The sequence below is a fragment of the Orbicella franksi genome, chromosome 1, assembly GCF_964199315.1.
Source record: "Orbicella franksi chromosome 1, jaOrbFran1.1, whole genome shotgun sequence".
NCBI classification, from domain to species: domain Eukaryota; kingdom Metazoa; phylum Cnidaria; class Anthozoa; order Scleractinia; family Merulinidae; genus Orbicella; species Orbicella franksi.
The window spans coordinates 12,794,061-12,813,423 of record NC_138145.1 but is presented as its reverse complement, the minus strand read 5'-3'; the positions used below and the strand labels follow the sequence as shown (position 1 = coordinate 12,813,423).

At 40.5% G+C, this 19,363-nt stretch overlaps 3 protein-coding genes across 3 annotated transcripts; 1 reads left to right on the top strand and 2 right to left on the bottom strand.

Annotated features, from left to right (window-relative positions):
• Window positions 1–326: 326 nt before the first annotated feature.
• LOC145479216 (uncharacterized) lies at window positions 327–5,560 on the bottom strand. Its single transcript, XM_081457549.1, has 3 exons — window positions 5,469–5,560; window positions 722–3,095; window positions 327–599 (listed from the first exon to the last, which is right to left on the bottom strand). The coding sequence occupies exons 1-3, from the start codon at window positions 5,558–5,560 to the stop codon at window positions 327–329; spliced, it is 2,739 nt and encodes a 912-aa protein (XP_081313675.1).
• LOC145491331 (uncharacterized) lies at window positions 4,685–15,183 on the bottom strand. Its single transcript, XM_081470501.1, has 7 exons — window positions 14,699–15,183; window positions 12,580–12,867; window positions 12,103–12,268; window positions 11,346–11,599; window positions 10,480–10,749; window positions 9,158–9,235; window positions 4,685–8,249 (listed from the first exon to the last, which is right to left on the bottom strand). Exons 1-7 carry the CDS (start codon window positions 14,991–14,993, stop codon window positions 8,056–8,058), a joined length of 1,545 nt encoding a protein of 514 aa, XP_081326627.1. The 5' UTR covers window positions 14,994–15,183; the 3' UTR covers window positions 4,685–8,055.
• Window positions 15,184–15,276: 93 nt separating this feature from the next.
• Window positions 15,277–17,025, top strand: LOC145491625 (phosphatidylinositol N-acetylglucosaminyltransferase subunit C-like). The gene is made up of 2 exons (XM_081470839.1): window positions 15,277–15,481; window positions 15,665–17,025. Exons 1-2 carry the CDS (start codon window positions 15,277–15,279, stop codon window positions 15,736–15,738), a joined length of 279 nt encoding a protein of 92 aa, XP_081326965.1. The 3' UTR covers window positions 15,739–17,025.
• The last annotated feature ends 2,338 nt before the right edge of the window (window positions 17,026–19,363 follow it).

Sequence of the window (19,363 nt, the reverse complement as noted above, 5' to 3'; positions counted from 1 at the left end):
GGACTCACTCTTTTCGGTGCCAGGGATGTTTCGGGTGTGGTGAAGTTCACTGTAGTCCAATTGCATCATTTCTCTGACTTGCTGGGGCGAGGTAACATCTTTAATGTAGTGCCTTGTGGCAAAGGAGATCACAGAAACTTCTTTGGAACTGTTGCTAGTCGGCACATTGAAGTGGTTCTGAGGGATTTCTCGCTGTATCGTAATGCGATTAACTGTCGCACAGTTCACACTATCTTCTCTCTTGTGTAGACACACAGGACCGATGATTGTCCAACCGAACTTATACTCTTCAGCCCAAGGCTCATCTTCTCTGCCATAGATGATACTCAACGGCTGGAATCAATCTGTGTACCAGGATGGTGATATATGCGATGAGCCACTTCTTCTAAATGCTTCCAACACCTGGCTACTTCTGGTGTTGCAATGTCTTCTTGACTGGCTGGAATTGTATCTTGAGAGTAAGCAAATGGAACTTTAATAGGCTTGTGTAGATTGTCAATGTCCTGGATGTGTAATCCATTCACTTTCTGAGTGCGGACACTGTTTACTCCTGTAATCGTGTTTATTTCAAGGTTTACATCTTGGCCCTTAACTCCTAGCTGTTCGAGAAGGGTATCTGTAACGAAAACATCTGTCGACTGGTCATCCAGTACTGCATAGGTTGGTACCTTCACTGAGGGATTGTCTTGGTTGAAGACTTCAAGAAGAACTATTCGCGCACAAGAGCGTGCTGGCTGGTTTTGTCCACAAACTTGAGAACAGGCAGAATTAGCTTGGCTAATGTGTTTCTTCTCATGTCGGGTCGGATCATGAAGTATAGTGGCGTGTCTCTGTTGCAGTCTTTGGAGATATGCCTGTTAGAGCTGACACACTTGAGACAGATCCTGTTCTTCATCAAGAAGTCTTTGCGTTCTTGATAGCTGAGCCTTTGGAACTGCTCACAGTCATTCATTGCATGGGACTTCATCTTGTGATAGAAGCAGTATGTATCAGAGTCAGGTGGAGTGGTGTGGCCTGGTTGCTGAGGGGTTGGCAAGTTGCTTGGTGGAGTGGTTCTCAGGTTTGGTTGCTGAGCTTGGATTGCTGCCACTTGCGATTCTTTGTCAACAAGGTTTAGTTCACTGTCGTTGCCTGAAGGTGATGCGAATGTCAAAGCAACATTTGAATTTCGGCTACGACGAAATTGGCGACCTGCAGGCTTGCCTCGGTCAGGGGTTGTGGAGCCAGTTGTTCCTGGACTTTGCAGAATTTGAGGGATGTTTGTCCTTTCTGCATGGTAGCGTACTTCTTCAGCAAACTCTTCAAAGGATGGGAAGGCATCTTTTCCTTTCTTTCTCTGAAGCTTTAACACTTTATCTGACCACTTTGCTTTAAACCACCCAGGTAGCTTTTCAACTAAGACTTGAATTTGTGAAGGGTAACTGAGAACTTTGAGACTTTCGATATGCTTGCTTGCGATTTTTACTTGTTGCAAGAAATCACTGAACTCTTCCAGACCAGTTGCATCGTTTGGTCCGACCTTAGGCCAAGTTGTTAGTTTCTTTTCAAAGTCTGTGCTGATAATGGCAGGGTTACCAAAACGTTCCTTGAGGATTTTGCGCGCTTCCTGGTATGCACTTTCGGGGTCTTGTACTAGGTATTGTAATTGTTCCACGACCTTTTTGGCTTTACCGCCCAAGTATTGGTACAAGAGATGTAACTTCTGTCTAGCTGTAACTGGTGCAGAATCAATTAGACTTTCAAATGTATTTTCCCACAAGAAGAATTTAGTTTTGTCCCAGTCGTTGCCTTCAAAAACATCAGGTGTCGCCTGTGGTAGTCGCTGTAACTGGGTAATCTTCGCAAGGGTATCCGTAAGTTGGGCTGTGTAGCTTTGCGATACTGGAAGAAACGGGGTTACAGGTGGCGGAAAGAATGCTGGACGGTTTCCACAGAAGCCCTTTGGTGTAGAAGGATGGTACTCTGACTGTGCAGTGGTGATTGCTGGAATAATCGGGGGGCGCTGACCTCCAATGCTGAAGCTGGTGGTAGTGTAAACAGGTGAAAATGGACACAAGGTTCTCCTGGGTTCTTGAACTGGCGGTACCAGTGGTGCTTGGGGCGGTGCGTTGTGTGAGGTTGGAGGCTCTGGTTGAGGGTGTAGCACGTGAATTGAAGGTGACGAAGATGTGACCGATACATTGTTTGTTGCTGGCGTTACTGGGGTAGAAGATGTTAAGATGGGAGCCTCTGGTGTGGAGGTCAACCCGGCTTCCTCGTGGTAGTTCAGAAAGGCATCAACAGGATCGTGCAGAGTAGTGGGCAGCAAAGGTTGTTGTTCGTCATCTAGTTGATTCTCTTCGTCGATCGCTTTTTTGTATACAGCTTCTTGGGCTGCGATTTCTTCAAGTTCTTTTTGTATCCTTAACTGCTCTAACTTACTTTCTTGTTCTGCGATGATTGGTGAGAACTTGAGTTTCTCTTTTAGAGCAGCCTTTTTGGCCTGGCAGGCAATAAGTGTCTCCCTGGATAAACTTTTGCTGGACCCTGATTTAGTAGAGGTTCGCGATCGGCTTGACTTTCGGGAGTAAATAGATTTACTATCCTCTTCAAGCCTTTTAATTTCTTGCACGGCAGTAGTGTGTGCAATTTTCCAGGCGTCATATATGTATGACTGTTTATTCGAGGCACGTTGACATTCGCTAGTCTCGTCTGACAATTCAATCCAATCATCAAAAGCTTGTTGGACTTCGTCTACATCTCTAGCTGTTTGTGCAATTTCCCTTCTGATTTCATCAGGGCTTTTACAATCACGCACAAAACCTTCAAAACTTCTTAACTTTGCTCGCAGCTCGCGGTCACAGGCTAACGTGGCTTTTTTCTTTAAATCACACTGATATTCTCTTCCTTTGGACGTGAGGGTCCTGGATCTAGTTTCACTACCATCGTGCTCGAGATTGTCTGTATCACTGGGCAAAATTTCGACTTCATTTGAATTAAACGAAGGTTCTTCGAACGAAGCAATAGGAAAAGGACTAACCTTCGTTCCTGTCGAAGCGATAGGCTCTTCTGATGTTGTCTGGGAATTCCTGTTTCCTTGTCCGGTTCGGTGACATCTTGTTTTGAAGCGAAGGTCAACCCAATGCCGGTGTCTTCGTGTTTATCTCCTTTCTGTTCTTCCGATTGCATGATGCTTATGAGGTTCTTTCGAGTGTTCACTAGTCTTTGACTGTAGCGGCCGCCTTTCTGTGCAGAACGGGGCGCGAGAAACATTGGTACGATCCACACGTCTAACAGTTCTACTCCGGTTTATTTTCCACGGTGTTGGGACGAATTATTACAGCTTGAACATGTTAAAGTTCAAAGTAAGGCATGACAGGATTTCCTTACCACAATGTCCGGATAAGATTGTCAAAGACTGTAATGGAACGTACTCGGGAATGGCTTCGGGTGAAGCTTGAGTAAACAGGTAACGAAGCTACAAATACACACTGAAAATACACGGACGTTGCGAAAGCGTTCTCCTAGCACCAGGAACCCCTTTTTTTAAGTCCCGTATTAGAACTAGGGGATGACGGGATGCGTAACGCAACACTGAACGACTGAGAAGGCGTTACAATAATTATAGTCATAATGGACGTTCCGGCTACGACACAAACGATTTCACGCGCGCGCTGAAAATGTGGACCCTGAAAGAGTTTGATGCTTTTGTTGTTGATATAAATAAGTTACCCAGGGAAACTAGAGTAAGTGTGCAAAACGTTCCCGGCATTGTAGAACGTACTTGTGTCAGATTCGCACAATAGCTTTTCATTCAAATTTTGCCAGTTGGCTGCTTATATCAAGAGAACTTGAATTTTGAAATAAAAAGGGGGGTCCCGGCATTCGTTTAGGAACAGGAAGTTCTTCAATAAACCCCATAATTCCTTAAATTATCTGCTTTTAGAAGCGTTTATATTTGAACCACTCACTTTACGCTTTGTGAGAGCAGAAAAATAGGGAGAACGTTAAGCGACAAACACAACAATGGATATATTGCATCAATGTTGAGAAGCAATTTGACGTTTCATGATAAAGGCACTCATATTTAGTCGACAGGGATTCAATATGTTTCAAGCACACAGTATTCTTGAGGGCACATGTTATCTTTTACGAGTGCTACCTATGCTGTCATTTTCAGTGATAATTTGTTACTCTGCAATAGAAATTGGTCTATATTCACTGCATAGAAAGAAGGTGATTGGTGCATTCAAACTAAACAAAAAATATCGTTAGGTCCCGGTACTCGTTTCCGAGAAAACACGTGGATTTGTCTCTAGCAAGCCAAGCCGTTTAGAAAAAGCCACCATTTTGTATATGTTGTGTATATGCACTCGCCTCGCGAGCGCGCGCTGATGACGCGAAAATCGTGCGCAGTAGGGATGCGCGATGCAATTCTGAGGAATAATCCTTAATATTTGGAGTCAGTATTTTGAAATCATTTTTTCCCATATACGACAGAAGCCATTTGCGTCTTCATGTCTCGGTCGCAGTCACACTCGGACAAAAGATGCGCGTGATTTCTGTCCACAATACCAAATATGGCCACTTAGTCGTGGCCGCACTACAGGATTGCACGACACATTTCGAGTTTGGTATGTTATCAAGTTTATGAACACACCCTGGTTGACATAAACAAGATCCCTTCAGAAAGTCACCCAGAGCATTTCAAACTGCTTAGCATAGTTTATTATAAATATCTTTTAACATCTAACTGATCAATCTTATTAAGACAAAAAAACATGAACTAGTTTTTAAGATAATTGATACACGTGTGTTTATATAGCGCGCGCGTGCGTCATTACCACTAGTTTGATCAAATAATACCAGGAGCCTGATAATGCGAGGCATATTATGTGCCACGACACGTGTTTTTCATCTTAAATCTATTTATAGTCACCATAATGCGACTACCTTACATAACCATAATTTTATAACAAGCTATTGTACAAGATATAACGGACGGACCATTTTTTTTTGGAGGGGGAGGGGGTTGGGATGTTTTCTGGGGCACAAAAATTTTCTCTCACCTATAGGTTGACCATTACGTTTTTTTGGTGGGCAATAGCTAGTGCAAGAATTTTTTTTTTAACGTCAAAAACCAAAATAATGGTAATAGAAAGCACCTGCTTGATTTTTTTCCCCATGGCTTCCCTTTCAAAATTGTTTTGAGCACTTTTTGCTGTACAGGAATTTTCTTTATGGAAAATTGCCCAATCCCCACCCCTTTTCTCAAAAAAATAATGGCCCGTCTCTAATTGACTCCCAACCCTAGACCACTTCTGAGTTTTACTTTTACGTCTGTTTCAAAACGAGTTCCTGTGCAAAAAGTTCCAAATAAAGACGAGCGTGCAGGTGAAACACACTTTTGCACGGAGAGGAGGATTCCCTTTGATAGAGAGGCAGATGGTAACTCAATAATGGCCCGTTACATAGAGTTGAATACTTACAAGGCATTCACAAGCAAACTATTCACGGCCTCATGCAAGAATATCTTACATTTCCAATCACACACTATGAGAAGAGCGCTTTCCTTAGCCATAATACAACATTTTTTCAAACCTTTCTCTTTCTAAAACGAAAAAGCCATACGGTGTAGCACTGAGGGTCAATGCATGTGGTTTCCAAATTTTTTGTATCAATTTATTAACCTAAATTCTGCGATCACGAATTTCACATTCCGTGAAAACGTATCCATAGGTCTAATTTATCAGTTCACCATTGACTCTCTTCCAAGACATGAAGTTAAAACTTAGTAATTGAAGACTTACAAACAAACTCCCATTCAAGTCCAACGTAGGAATAAACTTGTGAATTAATTGTCAAAGACCCTAACGTTAAGGTCATAAACGGGATTCCTCCTGACAGCAAAATGTACTATGTCGATTTGTGCATCAGGTAATGGTCGTGAACGCAAACAAGTTTGAACTAGACTTCCCTCCCGCTGCGTCGGCGAGCAAGTGGTGCACTTTGCTCCGACGGTCGAAACGTCAACTTCACCATCTCGCTATGGCGGTTAAAGGGACACCGTCAGCTGACGCACATGCGCATTAGATACCCTTTCATAGCTAATTTGCACATCACAGAGACTCGATCCATACTGTTCTTAATCAAATATGATAAAATAATATCATAGGATGAGCAAAAGCACACTCAAAAACAAGTTTTTTAGAAAACGATTGAAAATCGAGCGAAACACTGCAAAGATTGAAGCGGATTTCTAGATGCACTCGACGAGTTTCTTTGATTTCAGGTTGAAGTGAACTTTTTTCAAAGTGAGAAAACTGGTGTCCAGGTCAGCGCGGTCCCAAAGCTGACTGTGTCCCTTTAACCCTTTGACTAGCAAATTTTCACCCAAAAATGCCATTTTAAGCGTTAAATCAGTTTTTTGGCTGCCATGACGCTAAATGGGCCTACGTTTTTCTGAAAAAGCTATTTGTTACCAAAAAGATAGATTTCCCGAAGATTAGGTACAAAAATGTGCAATATTTCAATTTGATGCATGCGCACAAGCCAACTTTTTTTTTTTTTTGCGATTACCCGTTGCGAAATTCTTTCTTGCCACTTTCCTTCCTTTTTTCTCGGCCCTTTTACTTTCGCTACCTTTTGCGTTCCATATTCTTTCTGGCTGCCGTAAAAAGTTGGGTGTTAATTATCGGCAAAGCCTACTGAGAACTAGGACCTTGATCAATCATAGGCATAGTGGGCCATTTTACCAACATTTTTGCACCGAAACTGATAACGTTGTTTTCCAATTTGCTACGTCAGAATGTCGTCGATATCCAAACCGACTGTTGTGCGGATAGATCTATCCTAGCTATACTATCTGCTTATCAAGAATATCTGGTGACATTTAAACTGATGACGTCACAAGTGGTAAAAAGAGCACGACTACTCAGGACGTGTACATACGTCCTTGGGGCCAAAGGATTAATTAACCTTTATATCAACTGAAATTGACATGTTTTCGTTGGTGTGCTGCTTAACCCTTTGAATACCAACTACGCATATATGCGTAATTAATGGTCGTGCTCTTTGTACCACTTGTGACGTCATCAATTTAAATGTCATCAGATATTCTTGATAAGCTGATAGTAGTACTAGGCTAGCCCTTTCCGCACAATGGTCAGGTTTAGATATCGACCACATTCCGACGTCGCAAATCGAAAAACAAGATTATCAGTTTTGGTGCAAAAACGGTGGTAAAATCGTCCACAACGCCTATGATTGATCAAGGTCCATTTCTAGGCTTCGCCCGTAATTAACATCCAACTTTTCACTGCAGCCAGAAAGAGCATACAATGCAAAAGGTAGCCAGTGTAAAAGGGCAGAGAAAAACAGAAAGGAAAGGGCCAACAAACGAAATTGTACCTAATCCTCGAAAAAGCTCTCCTTTTAGCAAAAAAAAAGCTTTTTTTAGCACAACTTAGGCTTATTTAGCGTCATGGCAGCTAAAAAACCTGACTAAACGGTTAAAAACGGTATTTTTTGGCAAAAGTTTGGTATTCAAAGGGTTAAGTAAGCGAATGCTGAGTCAATGCAGCCTGCCTCCCATCAGTCTTGACTGAAATGACTGTATTGCTGATTAGAGTAATCAGCGACACTTGGGTTGCATTCGAGAGCTAACCAATTCAAAGACTTCTTCATCCACGTTCCTGGAAGAAACCAATAATTTTCGCTCAGCTTGTCAACTTATTTTCAGGATATTTTGACAAGATTTATCCTTTGAAGGCATTTTAGAAAGGCGTTTTCGATGAGTTCTGATTGTAAGCCGGCCTGTCTGACCAAGAAAACTTGTTGCCGAACCAATGTCACGAAAACAGTCAATTTTAAGTTTTGGAGGAAAACTATGCAGCATTGCGAGACTACGCTGAAGTAATTTGTTTCTACAATTATTGTACAACAATGTTTCCTACTTTAGTCAAAACTTGGTAAAGCACTCACGAGAAGGCCGCATCTCACAAAAACCGCTTGCTCAGTTCATTTACCGGGACCCGAGTGCAATCTGAAAGCGCTGATGTATCCCGAGTTGATTTCTTAAAGTAGATCCGCTATTAGTGGACATCCTATCTGGACTAGATGGTCATACAACGCTCCCACGGTGCTATGAGCTTTGACCTCCCAATATCTGAGGACCTCATCGGCCGGATTGTTACTTCGGGAGTCAAGGTATTGAATTGCAGTGCTCTCCATTCCAAGTCTCTCAGCTAAGACCTTCCAGTGGTCGTCGGCTGAAAACAACAGTGAAACAACGGATCATAACTACTGCAGGCACCGTTAGATTTTAGACATCAATGCTACTTCAACGTTTCGACGACAATACAGCTGGACCCCACTAACTCGCAAATAAGTACGGGGTGGCGCGGGTTCCGAGAAAGCCTAGTAAGTCAACGAAAAAGCATATCCAGGGGAACATGATTTAAGTTCGAAAGAGCGGGGAGTCCGAGATAGTCGACCTCGAGGTAACGAGGTGCTATTTAAACAATAATGTTTCTGTCGAGGAACTATCGGCTGATAGTTGCCCCGCGGAAATTTGATGTTCTTAAAACAAATGCTTTTTTAAAATTTTACATTTGACTTTCACGCCTTCCATCTAAAAAAGTTGAAAATAATTCAGCGTGGCTTTTGAACTGGCGCGCGGAAGAAAATTTAGTGGTGAAGAATAAAGACAACATGTCTCGGAACTATCGGTCTGATAGCTGCCCCTTGGAAATTTGACGTTTTTAAAATTATATTTGTTTTAACATCAAATTTCTGCAGAAGTTAAGAAACACTCTATTGTTTAAAATGAAATCTCGAGCTTATAATCTAATTGCTGAATAAGATACCTGTAAAATTAGTCAAATTGCAGAAACAAAAAGCTAAATGGAACAAATTGAAAAAATCAGCGAAAAGGTTTGGAATAAAGCAGCCAAATAGTTGTAAGATAAGCAGAAAATCCTTAGATACTTGGAAATGCATGTTTATACAAAATAAACCCTAGTTCACCAGAAGTACACCTTAAAGTTAAACAATCGCTTTAGAAAAGTACACCAAAGCGGTACAAAGTATTCAGTTCTGCCGCCGTAACATCCAGTCCCGCAAAAGGTGGTGTTATGTTAATTAATGTTTATCTTTCGCCAGGATAGTGAGAACATACCGCTCAAATCCCTTGTCAGATTTCTTCGGAAGGTGTAACCAACGTCTCTTATGAATTTATCAGGCGGCATCAAAGGACCTGAACAAAAATGGAAACAACAACATCAACAACAAAAAATAATAATAACTAAACAAAGAAATCGACTAAAAGGATTCCAAATTCCCAGTATTTCTTCCCAAACGTATATTCTGATTCCGCTTTTAAACACCAACAATTTACGTTCACAAGCAACGCAAAACTACTCAGTTTACCGACGTACAGAGGATAAACCTCCAAACTTGCACGATATGAAGCACTAGCTAAGCAGGCTAAAGAGGACGAATGTTCTTGCTGAATTAGCTGAAAGTCTGAGAAAAAGAAAAAGAAAAAACAATAACAAGGAAGCCAGTTTGAACTGTCCCGAAAGTTTTCCTTACTTTTACCGTAACCAAATTCGCGATTAGCCAATAGAAGCCGTGTCAACTATCATGATAACCTGCGATGTCAAGCCACTGACCTGCTATGACTACGACATCATGGTCACTTTCGAAGGAAGTAATTTTTTCAGTGAGTTATACTGAAACTAAAAGGACTTTTAAAAATAGAATTAAATATTGAGAGTTTGTTTTCGTAGCCTAAAAGGAGCCATGGTTCGTTTGGTCTCGCCATGGGCATTTTGGCTCCCCTACTTTTCCCCAAATTTTGGGAAAATATCAACCATGGCTCGACCAAACTAGCCTGATATGCCGCCGAAGCGTACCAAAGAGGTATGATTGGGTGAAAAAAAAACAACAAAAACAACAAAAATAACATAAGAAGTAACAACAAGGCTAGAGGACCTGAAGTTGTCTAAACGTACAGAGACAAATTAGATTTCTATTTTGTAGGTTTCCAGTAGTCTGCGCACAAACGTATTTTTCCACTGCGAGTTATCTGTCTTTTGCAAGCCTCATCCCCTTGCGTTTTCAAGCTATCAATCAATCAATCAATCAATCAATCAATCAATCAATCAATCAATCAATCAATCAATCAATCAATCAATCAGTCACTCAGTCAGTCAGTCAACCAATCAACTTTATTTAGAGAGAGTGACACATGACAGTATGACCTGATAAACTAGTGGCCCTCTGTGCTAAACATCTGCAAGTAATTATAAAATAACTAAGAATAGTACAAAGTACTAGTATGAATATTAATTGCAAAACATCTATACACCCCCTTGCGGTTTGGCTCGATCATATCCCTCGCGGGTAATATGTTACGTGCGATTTCGATGAACTCAAGACGAAATAGAGGGTCTGAGGACAGACCACACTGTAGGTTCTCAGTATCTCATCACTCACCCACGACACCTCTAGACGTCCCTAAGGCCTCCCTTAAAGTCTTAATGGCTTGTCCTCTGTAACTGTCGGGCAATGAGTTTGTGTAGTTGCGGATTGGGTACGATTTACTCCGTAGTATAAGATCCTTGGTGGATATGTTGCTGTCATTAAGCACTCTCCCCAGTTCTGTTCTCAACAGTTTCTCTGCATCCTGTTCCAGTTTATCGACAATGACAGTAGCTTGGTTGTCATTTAGGTCTCCAAAGAATTTCACTTCTCTGGGTTTTGTGCCTACAAAGGTTAGGAACATAACCGTAAAAAATTAATCACAACGAATTTTCCGATAACCTAGCCGTATACAATTAGTTCGTGGATTGGTTTAAGCGCTACATTTTCTTAATGAATACATGTATGTAAAGAAAGTGTGAAGTCTGCTATGTTTCAGTAGCACATGCAAGTAACGCAACATTTCGTTATTTCCTTCTGTTGTTTGCAAGAAGACAGTAAAGTACCAAGGAAAAGAAGTAAAACGTGTATGCAGATGAGAATCACCGTTCTTAAAGGAGCTCAGTCAAAGCATTTTGAGTTATTTTGGTCACGTACAGAACTACCTTTAAATTGAAGGAAGCCTTAAAGTAGTAGTTTACTAAGACAGAAAAACACCAAAGAGATAATAATAAAACATATAGGAACAAGGATGGTAAAAGATGGACAAGATTACCATGGATTACAAACAAAGAACTTGAAAATATTAGGCTAAAATTTTCAAAATGAGCAAACCGTGACGTCCTGTAGCTTTTTAAACCTCCCTAATTGGTTACTTTGGAATCATTTTAGCGAGTCCATTTTTCGCCCTGATAGACTTAGACAAGAAAATTAATACTTACTTAGCGAGCCCATTTTCTTAGTTACGTTTTCAATTGGGCTATCAACACAGTCCAGCTGACATCCCAAACTTTTTTCAAGGAAATAAGAACAGTCTTTACGCTCAGAACGGTTGACAGCACTAAGCAGAGCCTGAACGGTCGCATTGCGTCCTTGCTGTGAAATCCACCCCTTTATAACATTTAGCGTTGGGCCTCCTTCCCTTCCCTCAAAAGACGTCTCTCTTCCATCGGGAAGACCGAGTTCTTTGTAAAATCTAATATACAAGAACAAAACATAACAGGGTCCAATTAACACTCTTTCTCTGGAAGCCTCAAGATGACATTCTGGTGCTGTGGAATGTGTGTTACAATGTACCAAGAAAAAGGTCAATTTGATGCAAAATACATGTAATTGAACTGGCAGAGTTTTGTAGTTCCGTCAAGCTTTACTGTTTAGCATAATCTATTTAAATCTGACTAGTAATTTGTGCAGACAAAGCCAGTAGTTATGAAGCAAAAACTGCTCATTTGTTAATCCATGTTCCATTTTTGACAACAGATCAAGACAGATCAAGACCAATACAAATGCTTTTGAATATTAGATTGAGTTATAACTCTATTGAATGGACATTATTTCACAATAATGGTTTTGCACTCACCCCTTCAATTAGAATGTCTCTTTTTAGATCAACGTTACTTTTTAGTTCCTAACAATAGAACACTGCTATAAACTAAGATTACCATTAAATGTGAAATAATGAAAATGACAATATCCCACCTCTTCCATCCATTACCCAAAACATCCTCTACATCCATTTCTTCTCTAAATCTTTTTAACATCTCTGGTCTTTCATCTAGAATGTCTTGGACAAGTGAATCTAATGAATACGAACCAGTGTCTTGTACAGGCATTTTTCCAGGTGATGTCTCACCATTAGAAGATCCTATTGAAAGAGAAAGGTGATATAATGTAATGGTGCATTGAGAGGATAGGAAGATAATGGCTACTGGAAAATTGTTGAGGTAACCTGATGGTCTCATGTACCTACCCGTGCAAGTGTCAGTTAATGTGTTGTTCTGGAATTGGTACCTCTTAGGGGTGAAAAAAAAATTTCAAGCCAGATACTTCTTAGGAGTTCTTTTCAAAATTTCCGATGAGCACCTCTGTCCTTTTAACATGGGAGTCTCCCTTCCCCTTCCCGCAGGGTCAGAAGTGGAAGACACCAACCAATGTTATTATTAATCTTGTTGATACCTTTCATTCCAGCTTCCTGTTGAAGACTTTGTGCGATTGAAGGATCAACTTTCTCTAGCCCTTGAACAAAGGAGTGAAATGCAGTGGGACCCCTTCGGGGTAGTACTTCAGTCAAAAGCATGTCTACCCTTTCGTAGGCTGGTTTTGCCGTGTTACGTAGGTTTTGTTTATCTTCGTCATCTAATAAAGCTGACAGATGAGCCACCAATTTATCAAGATCTATGCGATGAAGGCTATCGACATTTCTGCGCAGGATTTGTCTGTGCTGGCTTGTCATTCCAACATCATCTTTACAAGCAAAAAGTAGTAAAAATATTAATAATAATATTAGTTATTAATACATTGTCAGTTGTAACAAATATACTGCACATTGGGAGAGGGTGTGAGGAGAAGGGTGAGAATGAGCAGGCCTGAAATGCATGAAGCATTAATTAAGGAGCAATTGTAGAATACCCCAGTAACTACCAAAGAAATAAAAAACAGAGAATTCCTCAAAGATTGCCCTTTAGAGTGAGGTGTGAAATGTTTAAGATGGAATTCACCAGAAGTTCGAGTAACAAGTGGACAAAAACTTTGTACCAAGATTATTTACATCGTATTGCAAACTTCACTACGACTGTCTTAAATATCTTCTCAAAAAAATCATTGTTACATGTAGCAACACCAAATGTCAAAAACAAATGTTGAACTTCGCATGAATCACTTGAAAGTACTGGTGAAATGAAACTGCTGATGAAATTTTACCTGTGTTTACACAATTTCTCTGAACTTTGAAATTTGTTTTCTCTCATTCCCAAGGGAAATCGTTTTCAGTGTTATTTCAGGCAACTATTTATATCTTTAGCTTTACGAAAATGTAAAAAGGACTGTAAAATACTTAAAATTATTCTGGTACCAGATTTTTGTCCACTAAGAACTGAAATCGCTTGATTTTCTATCGGATTTCATCTTAAAATTTCATGATTAGCAATGAACAATGGGGAAAACAGTTGATTTTATTGGCTAAGAATCTCAGTATCCTGAGGTACATGTAGAACTGACAGAAACACTGACAATAATGATGAAAAACAAGATTAACTATTTTCCTCTGGAAGACTGGTCATTAAGTGATTTATTATAAAGCACAACAAAGAAATTGGCAGATCCAGTGTGAAAACAGCAATCATTAGTCAACATTTATAGTTTAACACTCTGATGTCATAGATTTTGCAGTCTTGTATGTTCAGAGTCTTTTGGCTAGAAACAATTTCAATGTTACACCTTGAAGTAGCCAATGAGAGCATACACTGTTGGAGCAATATTGGATCGTGTGTACTAAAGGCGTGGGATCCGCATTTGAATGTTGATCGATACCCTTGATTGGTACCCTCGACTGATACTTGATCGACACTCCATTGACACCTTGGCTGACACTCCATCAACAACATAGCTGACAGTAGATCGAGAGGCAACTAATTTTTGATCGATTCAGACAAGTCTGTTGACACTCGGCCGACTATTGATCAAGTGTCGATAGAGCGTCGACAGAGTACTGATCAGGATGTTGATCGAGTATTGATTGAGATGTTGATTGTGGGTATCGATCGAGAGCATCGATCCACACTCAACCAAGGATGCCTCTAGCACACATGACCTGAAATATTCCACCTATTTAGCAATAGAAACATTGCTATTGTCGTTCAGTAAGATGTGCATATGGGCTATTGACTACATGTAAGTGTGAGGTCAAGATGGGTGCAGGATATTGGCCAAGTTCTAATATTTTGTGTTCATGGAGTGATTTGCATAATCCCCAGGGTAACAATTGCCAATGGAAATTGAATTTGCCTGTGCAAAGTACATTAACTGCCAGGTCTAATGACCTCTAATGGGCCATATTTGTATTCTCAACAGGAACTAGCTTGCAATGGAGGCTCATGTGGGGGAATATCATTAAAAGAGATTCGTGTTATTTGCATTTAAAACGACTCCCCACATTAGCCTCAGGTGCAAGCTAGTTCCAGTCCAATATGGAGAATACGAATACACTTCATAACCTGTCAGTGCCTTCGTCAATTCAAGGTTTAACAAATAGTCCGTTTGAACCCCGGCACTACATTCGAGAAAGAAATATTCTCACCTTTCGAATTAGTCGGTATTTCTATACCTGAATCCTTTCTCAGAAGATCGGCGAGATGTTCCTGGCCTTTTACCTCATATAGAACAGAAACAAAATCTGTGAAGGCGTTTGATCCCTTCCTTGGGAGCATATCGAGTAAGGCACGAGCCTGCTCCGTGCGCGTTCTTTCTGCTTTTATCTCGTCCCTGTCCTCATCACCAAGAACAGTTAGTTTATTCAACACCTTCTTCACCTCTAAATCTTTCGTGATTGCTGTCCGACGCCTTGTAAGGATATTTCTGTGTTCTTCCTCCATCTTGGCCGAGTAATAACAAAGCGGAAGTACTGTTGCTTCGAAATCACAGAATATTGACTTCTTTCCAGAACTGAAATTCTTCTGTATCCTTCTATGATACTTGAGGTGAGGTGTAAGTTATTTCACTGCAAAAAGCCAACAACACGTCCTAGAAACTCTGCCACAGTGAAATCACACTCATCACTGAGACTTCTAATTATAGATTGGAGCCTACAGTCTGTAGAGGTACCGTAAGCAACATGATCAAACACTCCGTTATGTACGCATCATATAGTTTTCCTAAATGTTCCTCAATTCCAATATGGCGGACAGCCCTCCGATTTGGTTTGCTGTTCTACAAGCCATGATTACTGACACTGGAAAGGATGATGACTTTCTTTCAGCTCAAATGAAATGGAAAAAGCCATGGAAAAAAGTGCTTTACGAAGACCAAGGTGTCCCAGACAACTATGTGGACAAGTCATTTCTCGAAGAAATGAAGAAAAATTGTGAGAATTAAACTTTATAATGCCTTTTGGCATGATTTATAGGCATGATTTATAGCCTGACACTGTTCATTTATCATACTTTCCTTTATATAGGACAAACTACATTTTGTAGAACCGGAGACGAGTGTATTAATTGCCGGTTGGGTGGGTGCATAGTAACTGAAATGTTGGTATGTTTTGCAGTATATACAAGAACTTACGAGTTCTGGTCGGTGGTATTGGAATCAGGGGCAGTATCTCAGCAAGTAAGCAGGTAAGAAGTTCTGAAATTCTGTGGACAGTTAGACAAAAAATCAGTATGACATTTGCAGACTGCAGACCGCAGACCGCAGACTGCAGACTGTAAATTGACTTAACACTGAAATAGGGTGCTTTCCATTATGCCCAACCGACCGGTCAGAGATTAATGGGAATACAGGAGGAAAACGGAACGACATTTTCCGATTAAACAGGGCTAACCAAGAAGAATGGCTCTTACCATTTTTTATTCCTTTTCCAAATTCCCTAATTTGGCCACAGTACAGTTGCTGAGCATACCTTCTTTACCTCACCTCAGAATGTTCCCCTAGTAAACTTGCTAAAAACAACATAATTTGAATGGTATCAGCAAGGTTTCTGCTGTAGTTGTTTGTGGCTTAAGAACACAGGTGTGAAAAAGTGGAAACAAGCACTGTCTAGCGAGGTGCTAAATAGTGATTACTTGCGTTACATGTACAATTTGGGATAATTAAGGTTCAAACACTGCTTTCAACTAATTACACACAGTATTCACAGTACTATAGTATTATTAAGAGAGAAGTAATGTATTGGCAATTCATGACGTTTGTTTTATTGGTCACACCAAAGTAAGTTCACCATTATGAAATGCCAGGAGAAGAGAGCTCACAGAATCTTGGGAATGAGGCTGATACCATTATGTCTATTTTTTTACGTTATCATCGTCATGTGTTTAGCTCTCTGCGTTTTAAAATTTTTTTAATGTAACACTGACTCTGAAAAGCCCCGTGGGAACGAGCCAATAAAGTGTGTAAGTATGTATGTGCGGGGAATTATATTGTTGATGATGATGCTGTTGTGAGAATTTCCCCTGTCAGTCTGCAGTCTGTCGTCTGTGGCCTGCGGTGTGCGGTGTGCGGTGTGCGGTGTGCGGTCTGCGGTCTGCGGTAGACCTGTAGTCTGCAGTCTGCAAATGTCATGCACTGGACAAAAATCTCAAAGGTACATTTTTATAATGAATGTTCCTTTTTCAAAAAGGCTCACAATTGACATCATGAAAACTCACTTCTGAATTAACTGAACCTTAGACCTTAACTCCCATGCCTTTTTTGACCTCTCTTTACTTGGTATCATATCACAGCGGTAGCTCAGTTTCACAAAGAGTGACATCTGGACTGAAAGCATCGGTGCAAACATCAATGGGATTGTTTGATGGAAATAAACATAGTACATTTACGATGGGTAGAAGAGAATGCTAAGAGAAATGCTGTATGATCAATTTACGATTTTAAAGAAAAAGCTAAAGCCCACTTATCTTCATGAGCAATTGAAGAAGCTAGTCATAAAAGGGGATAAGTGACGATTTTGGTTGCTTTTCTTTTTTCTTGCTCCAAATTAGCTGAATTTTTGCATGTGGTCTTCAATGTAATAGAAAAACGTGTTCCTGTATTTTTGCCGCTGGTTTTTGCTTCGCTTTATAAAGACGCCGATAGGAAAACCGAGTGGTTTTTTTGCATACGCAATATCCTGAAAACGAAGCAAGGTTTAGCGCAAAAACTACGGGACATTGCTAAACATACCTAAACAAAACTCTATGCGAAATTTGGAGCGTTTTCGACAAAGTTCACTTTTGATTAAAATACCTAACGCCCTTTTCCCGCCGAGGCTGCAAATAAACGAAGCCGGGCCTTTGTTATGATAAACAGAGCCGATCCTTTGTTATAATAACCAAGCCAAGCCTTTGTTATAAGTCGAAGTCTCGCCTCGGTTTATCATAACAAAGGATCGGCCGGCCGCGACCGCAGGGACTTTGATCTCACTTAGAAAGCAGCAAAATGTCAATTTCACGCAACGTATAAGCTCAAAAATGTTGATTTTAGGTCAAAAAAGGTTTAAATGTTGATTTCACGTTAACGCGTGTCGGCAAGGATGTTGGTTTCACTTAGAGACCAGCAAAATGTCAATTTCACGCAGCGCATAAGCTCAATGATGTTGATTTCAGGTCTAAATAGGTTAAAATGTTGATTTCGCGTTAACGCGTGACGGCAAGGATATTGGTTTCACTTAGAAACCAGCAAAATGTCAATTTCACGCAGCGCATAAGCTCAATGATGTTGATTTCAGGTCTAAATAGGTTAAAATGTTGATTTCGCGTTAACGCGTGACGGCAAGGAGGTTGATTTCTCTTAGAAACCAGCAAAATGTCAATTCCACGCAACGTATAAGCTCAAAAATGTTGCTTTTAGGTCAAAAAAGGTTTAAATGTTGATTTCACGTTGACGCGTGACGGCAAGGATGTTGGTTTCACTTAGAAACCAGCAAAATGTCAATTTTACGCAGCGCATAAGCTCGATGATGTTGATTTTAGGTCTAAATAGGTTAAAATGTTAATTTGACGTTAACGCGTGACGGCAAGGATGTTGGTTTCACTTAGAAAACAGCAAAATGGTAGGAGCCCATGATGGGCTCCTGAAAATGGTAATTTCACGCAACGTATAAGCTCAAAAATGCTGATTTCAGGTCAAAAAAGGGTGTAAATAAAAATAAAATGAAACAAATAAACATTTCAATAAACACTTTTTCAAATACGGCAACGTCTTCAATGGCTAAAAAATCACGAGATAAAACATAGTTTTCGACAAACGCGATCGTAGCTTGATGTCACGCACCGCCATAACTTCCAAGTTCAAAATGCGCTGGTACCTCTTATGCCTGATGAGGATAACAACTTTGGCGGCTGTTTAGTTTTGGATTTAAGAATTTGATGACTCCACGTGAAAACGCTCGATAAATAGGGCTGACAGATTAACAGATTAACCCTTCTGCGCAACGTACGGGTCTCCATACATCTGCATGTCCCCTGATCCCAGAAGCTCAAAACACTACAAATCATGCCGATTTGAAATAAAATCAACGCAAACTGGATCACAGATCTGTTACAATCGATCGCCACTTGCTGGCCATTATTATGTTTAAATCTAGTTACCAGTTCGAGAAACGTCCGCAGAACGTAATCGCAATGCATGCCGGGAAGGGTCTTTACACCTCGTGCGCGGGAAGACATGGCGGTCGATACAAGACAAATTTTATCACTCTAAAACCAGTTCTCGCTTTCCAAACTTTGACGCTAGCAACGCTTGGCAAATGGGCCACAACTCACCAGAGGGTATTTTTCTTGGGCAAGAACTGCTCTTGGACTTTGCTACCTGGCTCGATCTGACTTCGAACGCCGATAACACGATTACGGTATATCAGCTGCCTTCGAAGTTTCAGAACACATTTTGATTCTTTAAAACGTGCTGATGACTTACGGGTTTATCGAGGCTTTATGATGCCTCTCAACCACCAGGTAGGCACACAAGGTACTTTAAAACAATGCTTAAGATATTAGTTGACAGAGCTCTAATGCGGCACATCTCTTTTTTGTTTGACGGCATTTCGTTTGACGCTCGATCGATTCACGTGTTGTGTTCACGTCACAATAACCGGTGTAAACAATCCGTTCCCAGATTTCCGCTCTATATGCTGTGGGATTTGGTTTTGACTTCATACACTATAAACAGTCTGCCTGTTTGCTGTTCAACAAATAAACTCCTAAAGACATGGCTAGGAAAAGCCAAGTTTTTTGCCTACGTTTTAACTCGAAAACAAAGCAAAAACCAGCGA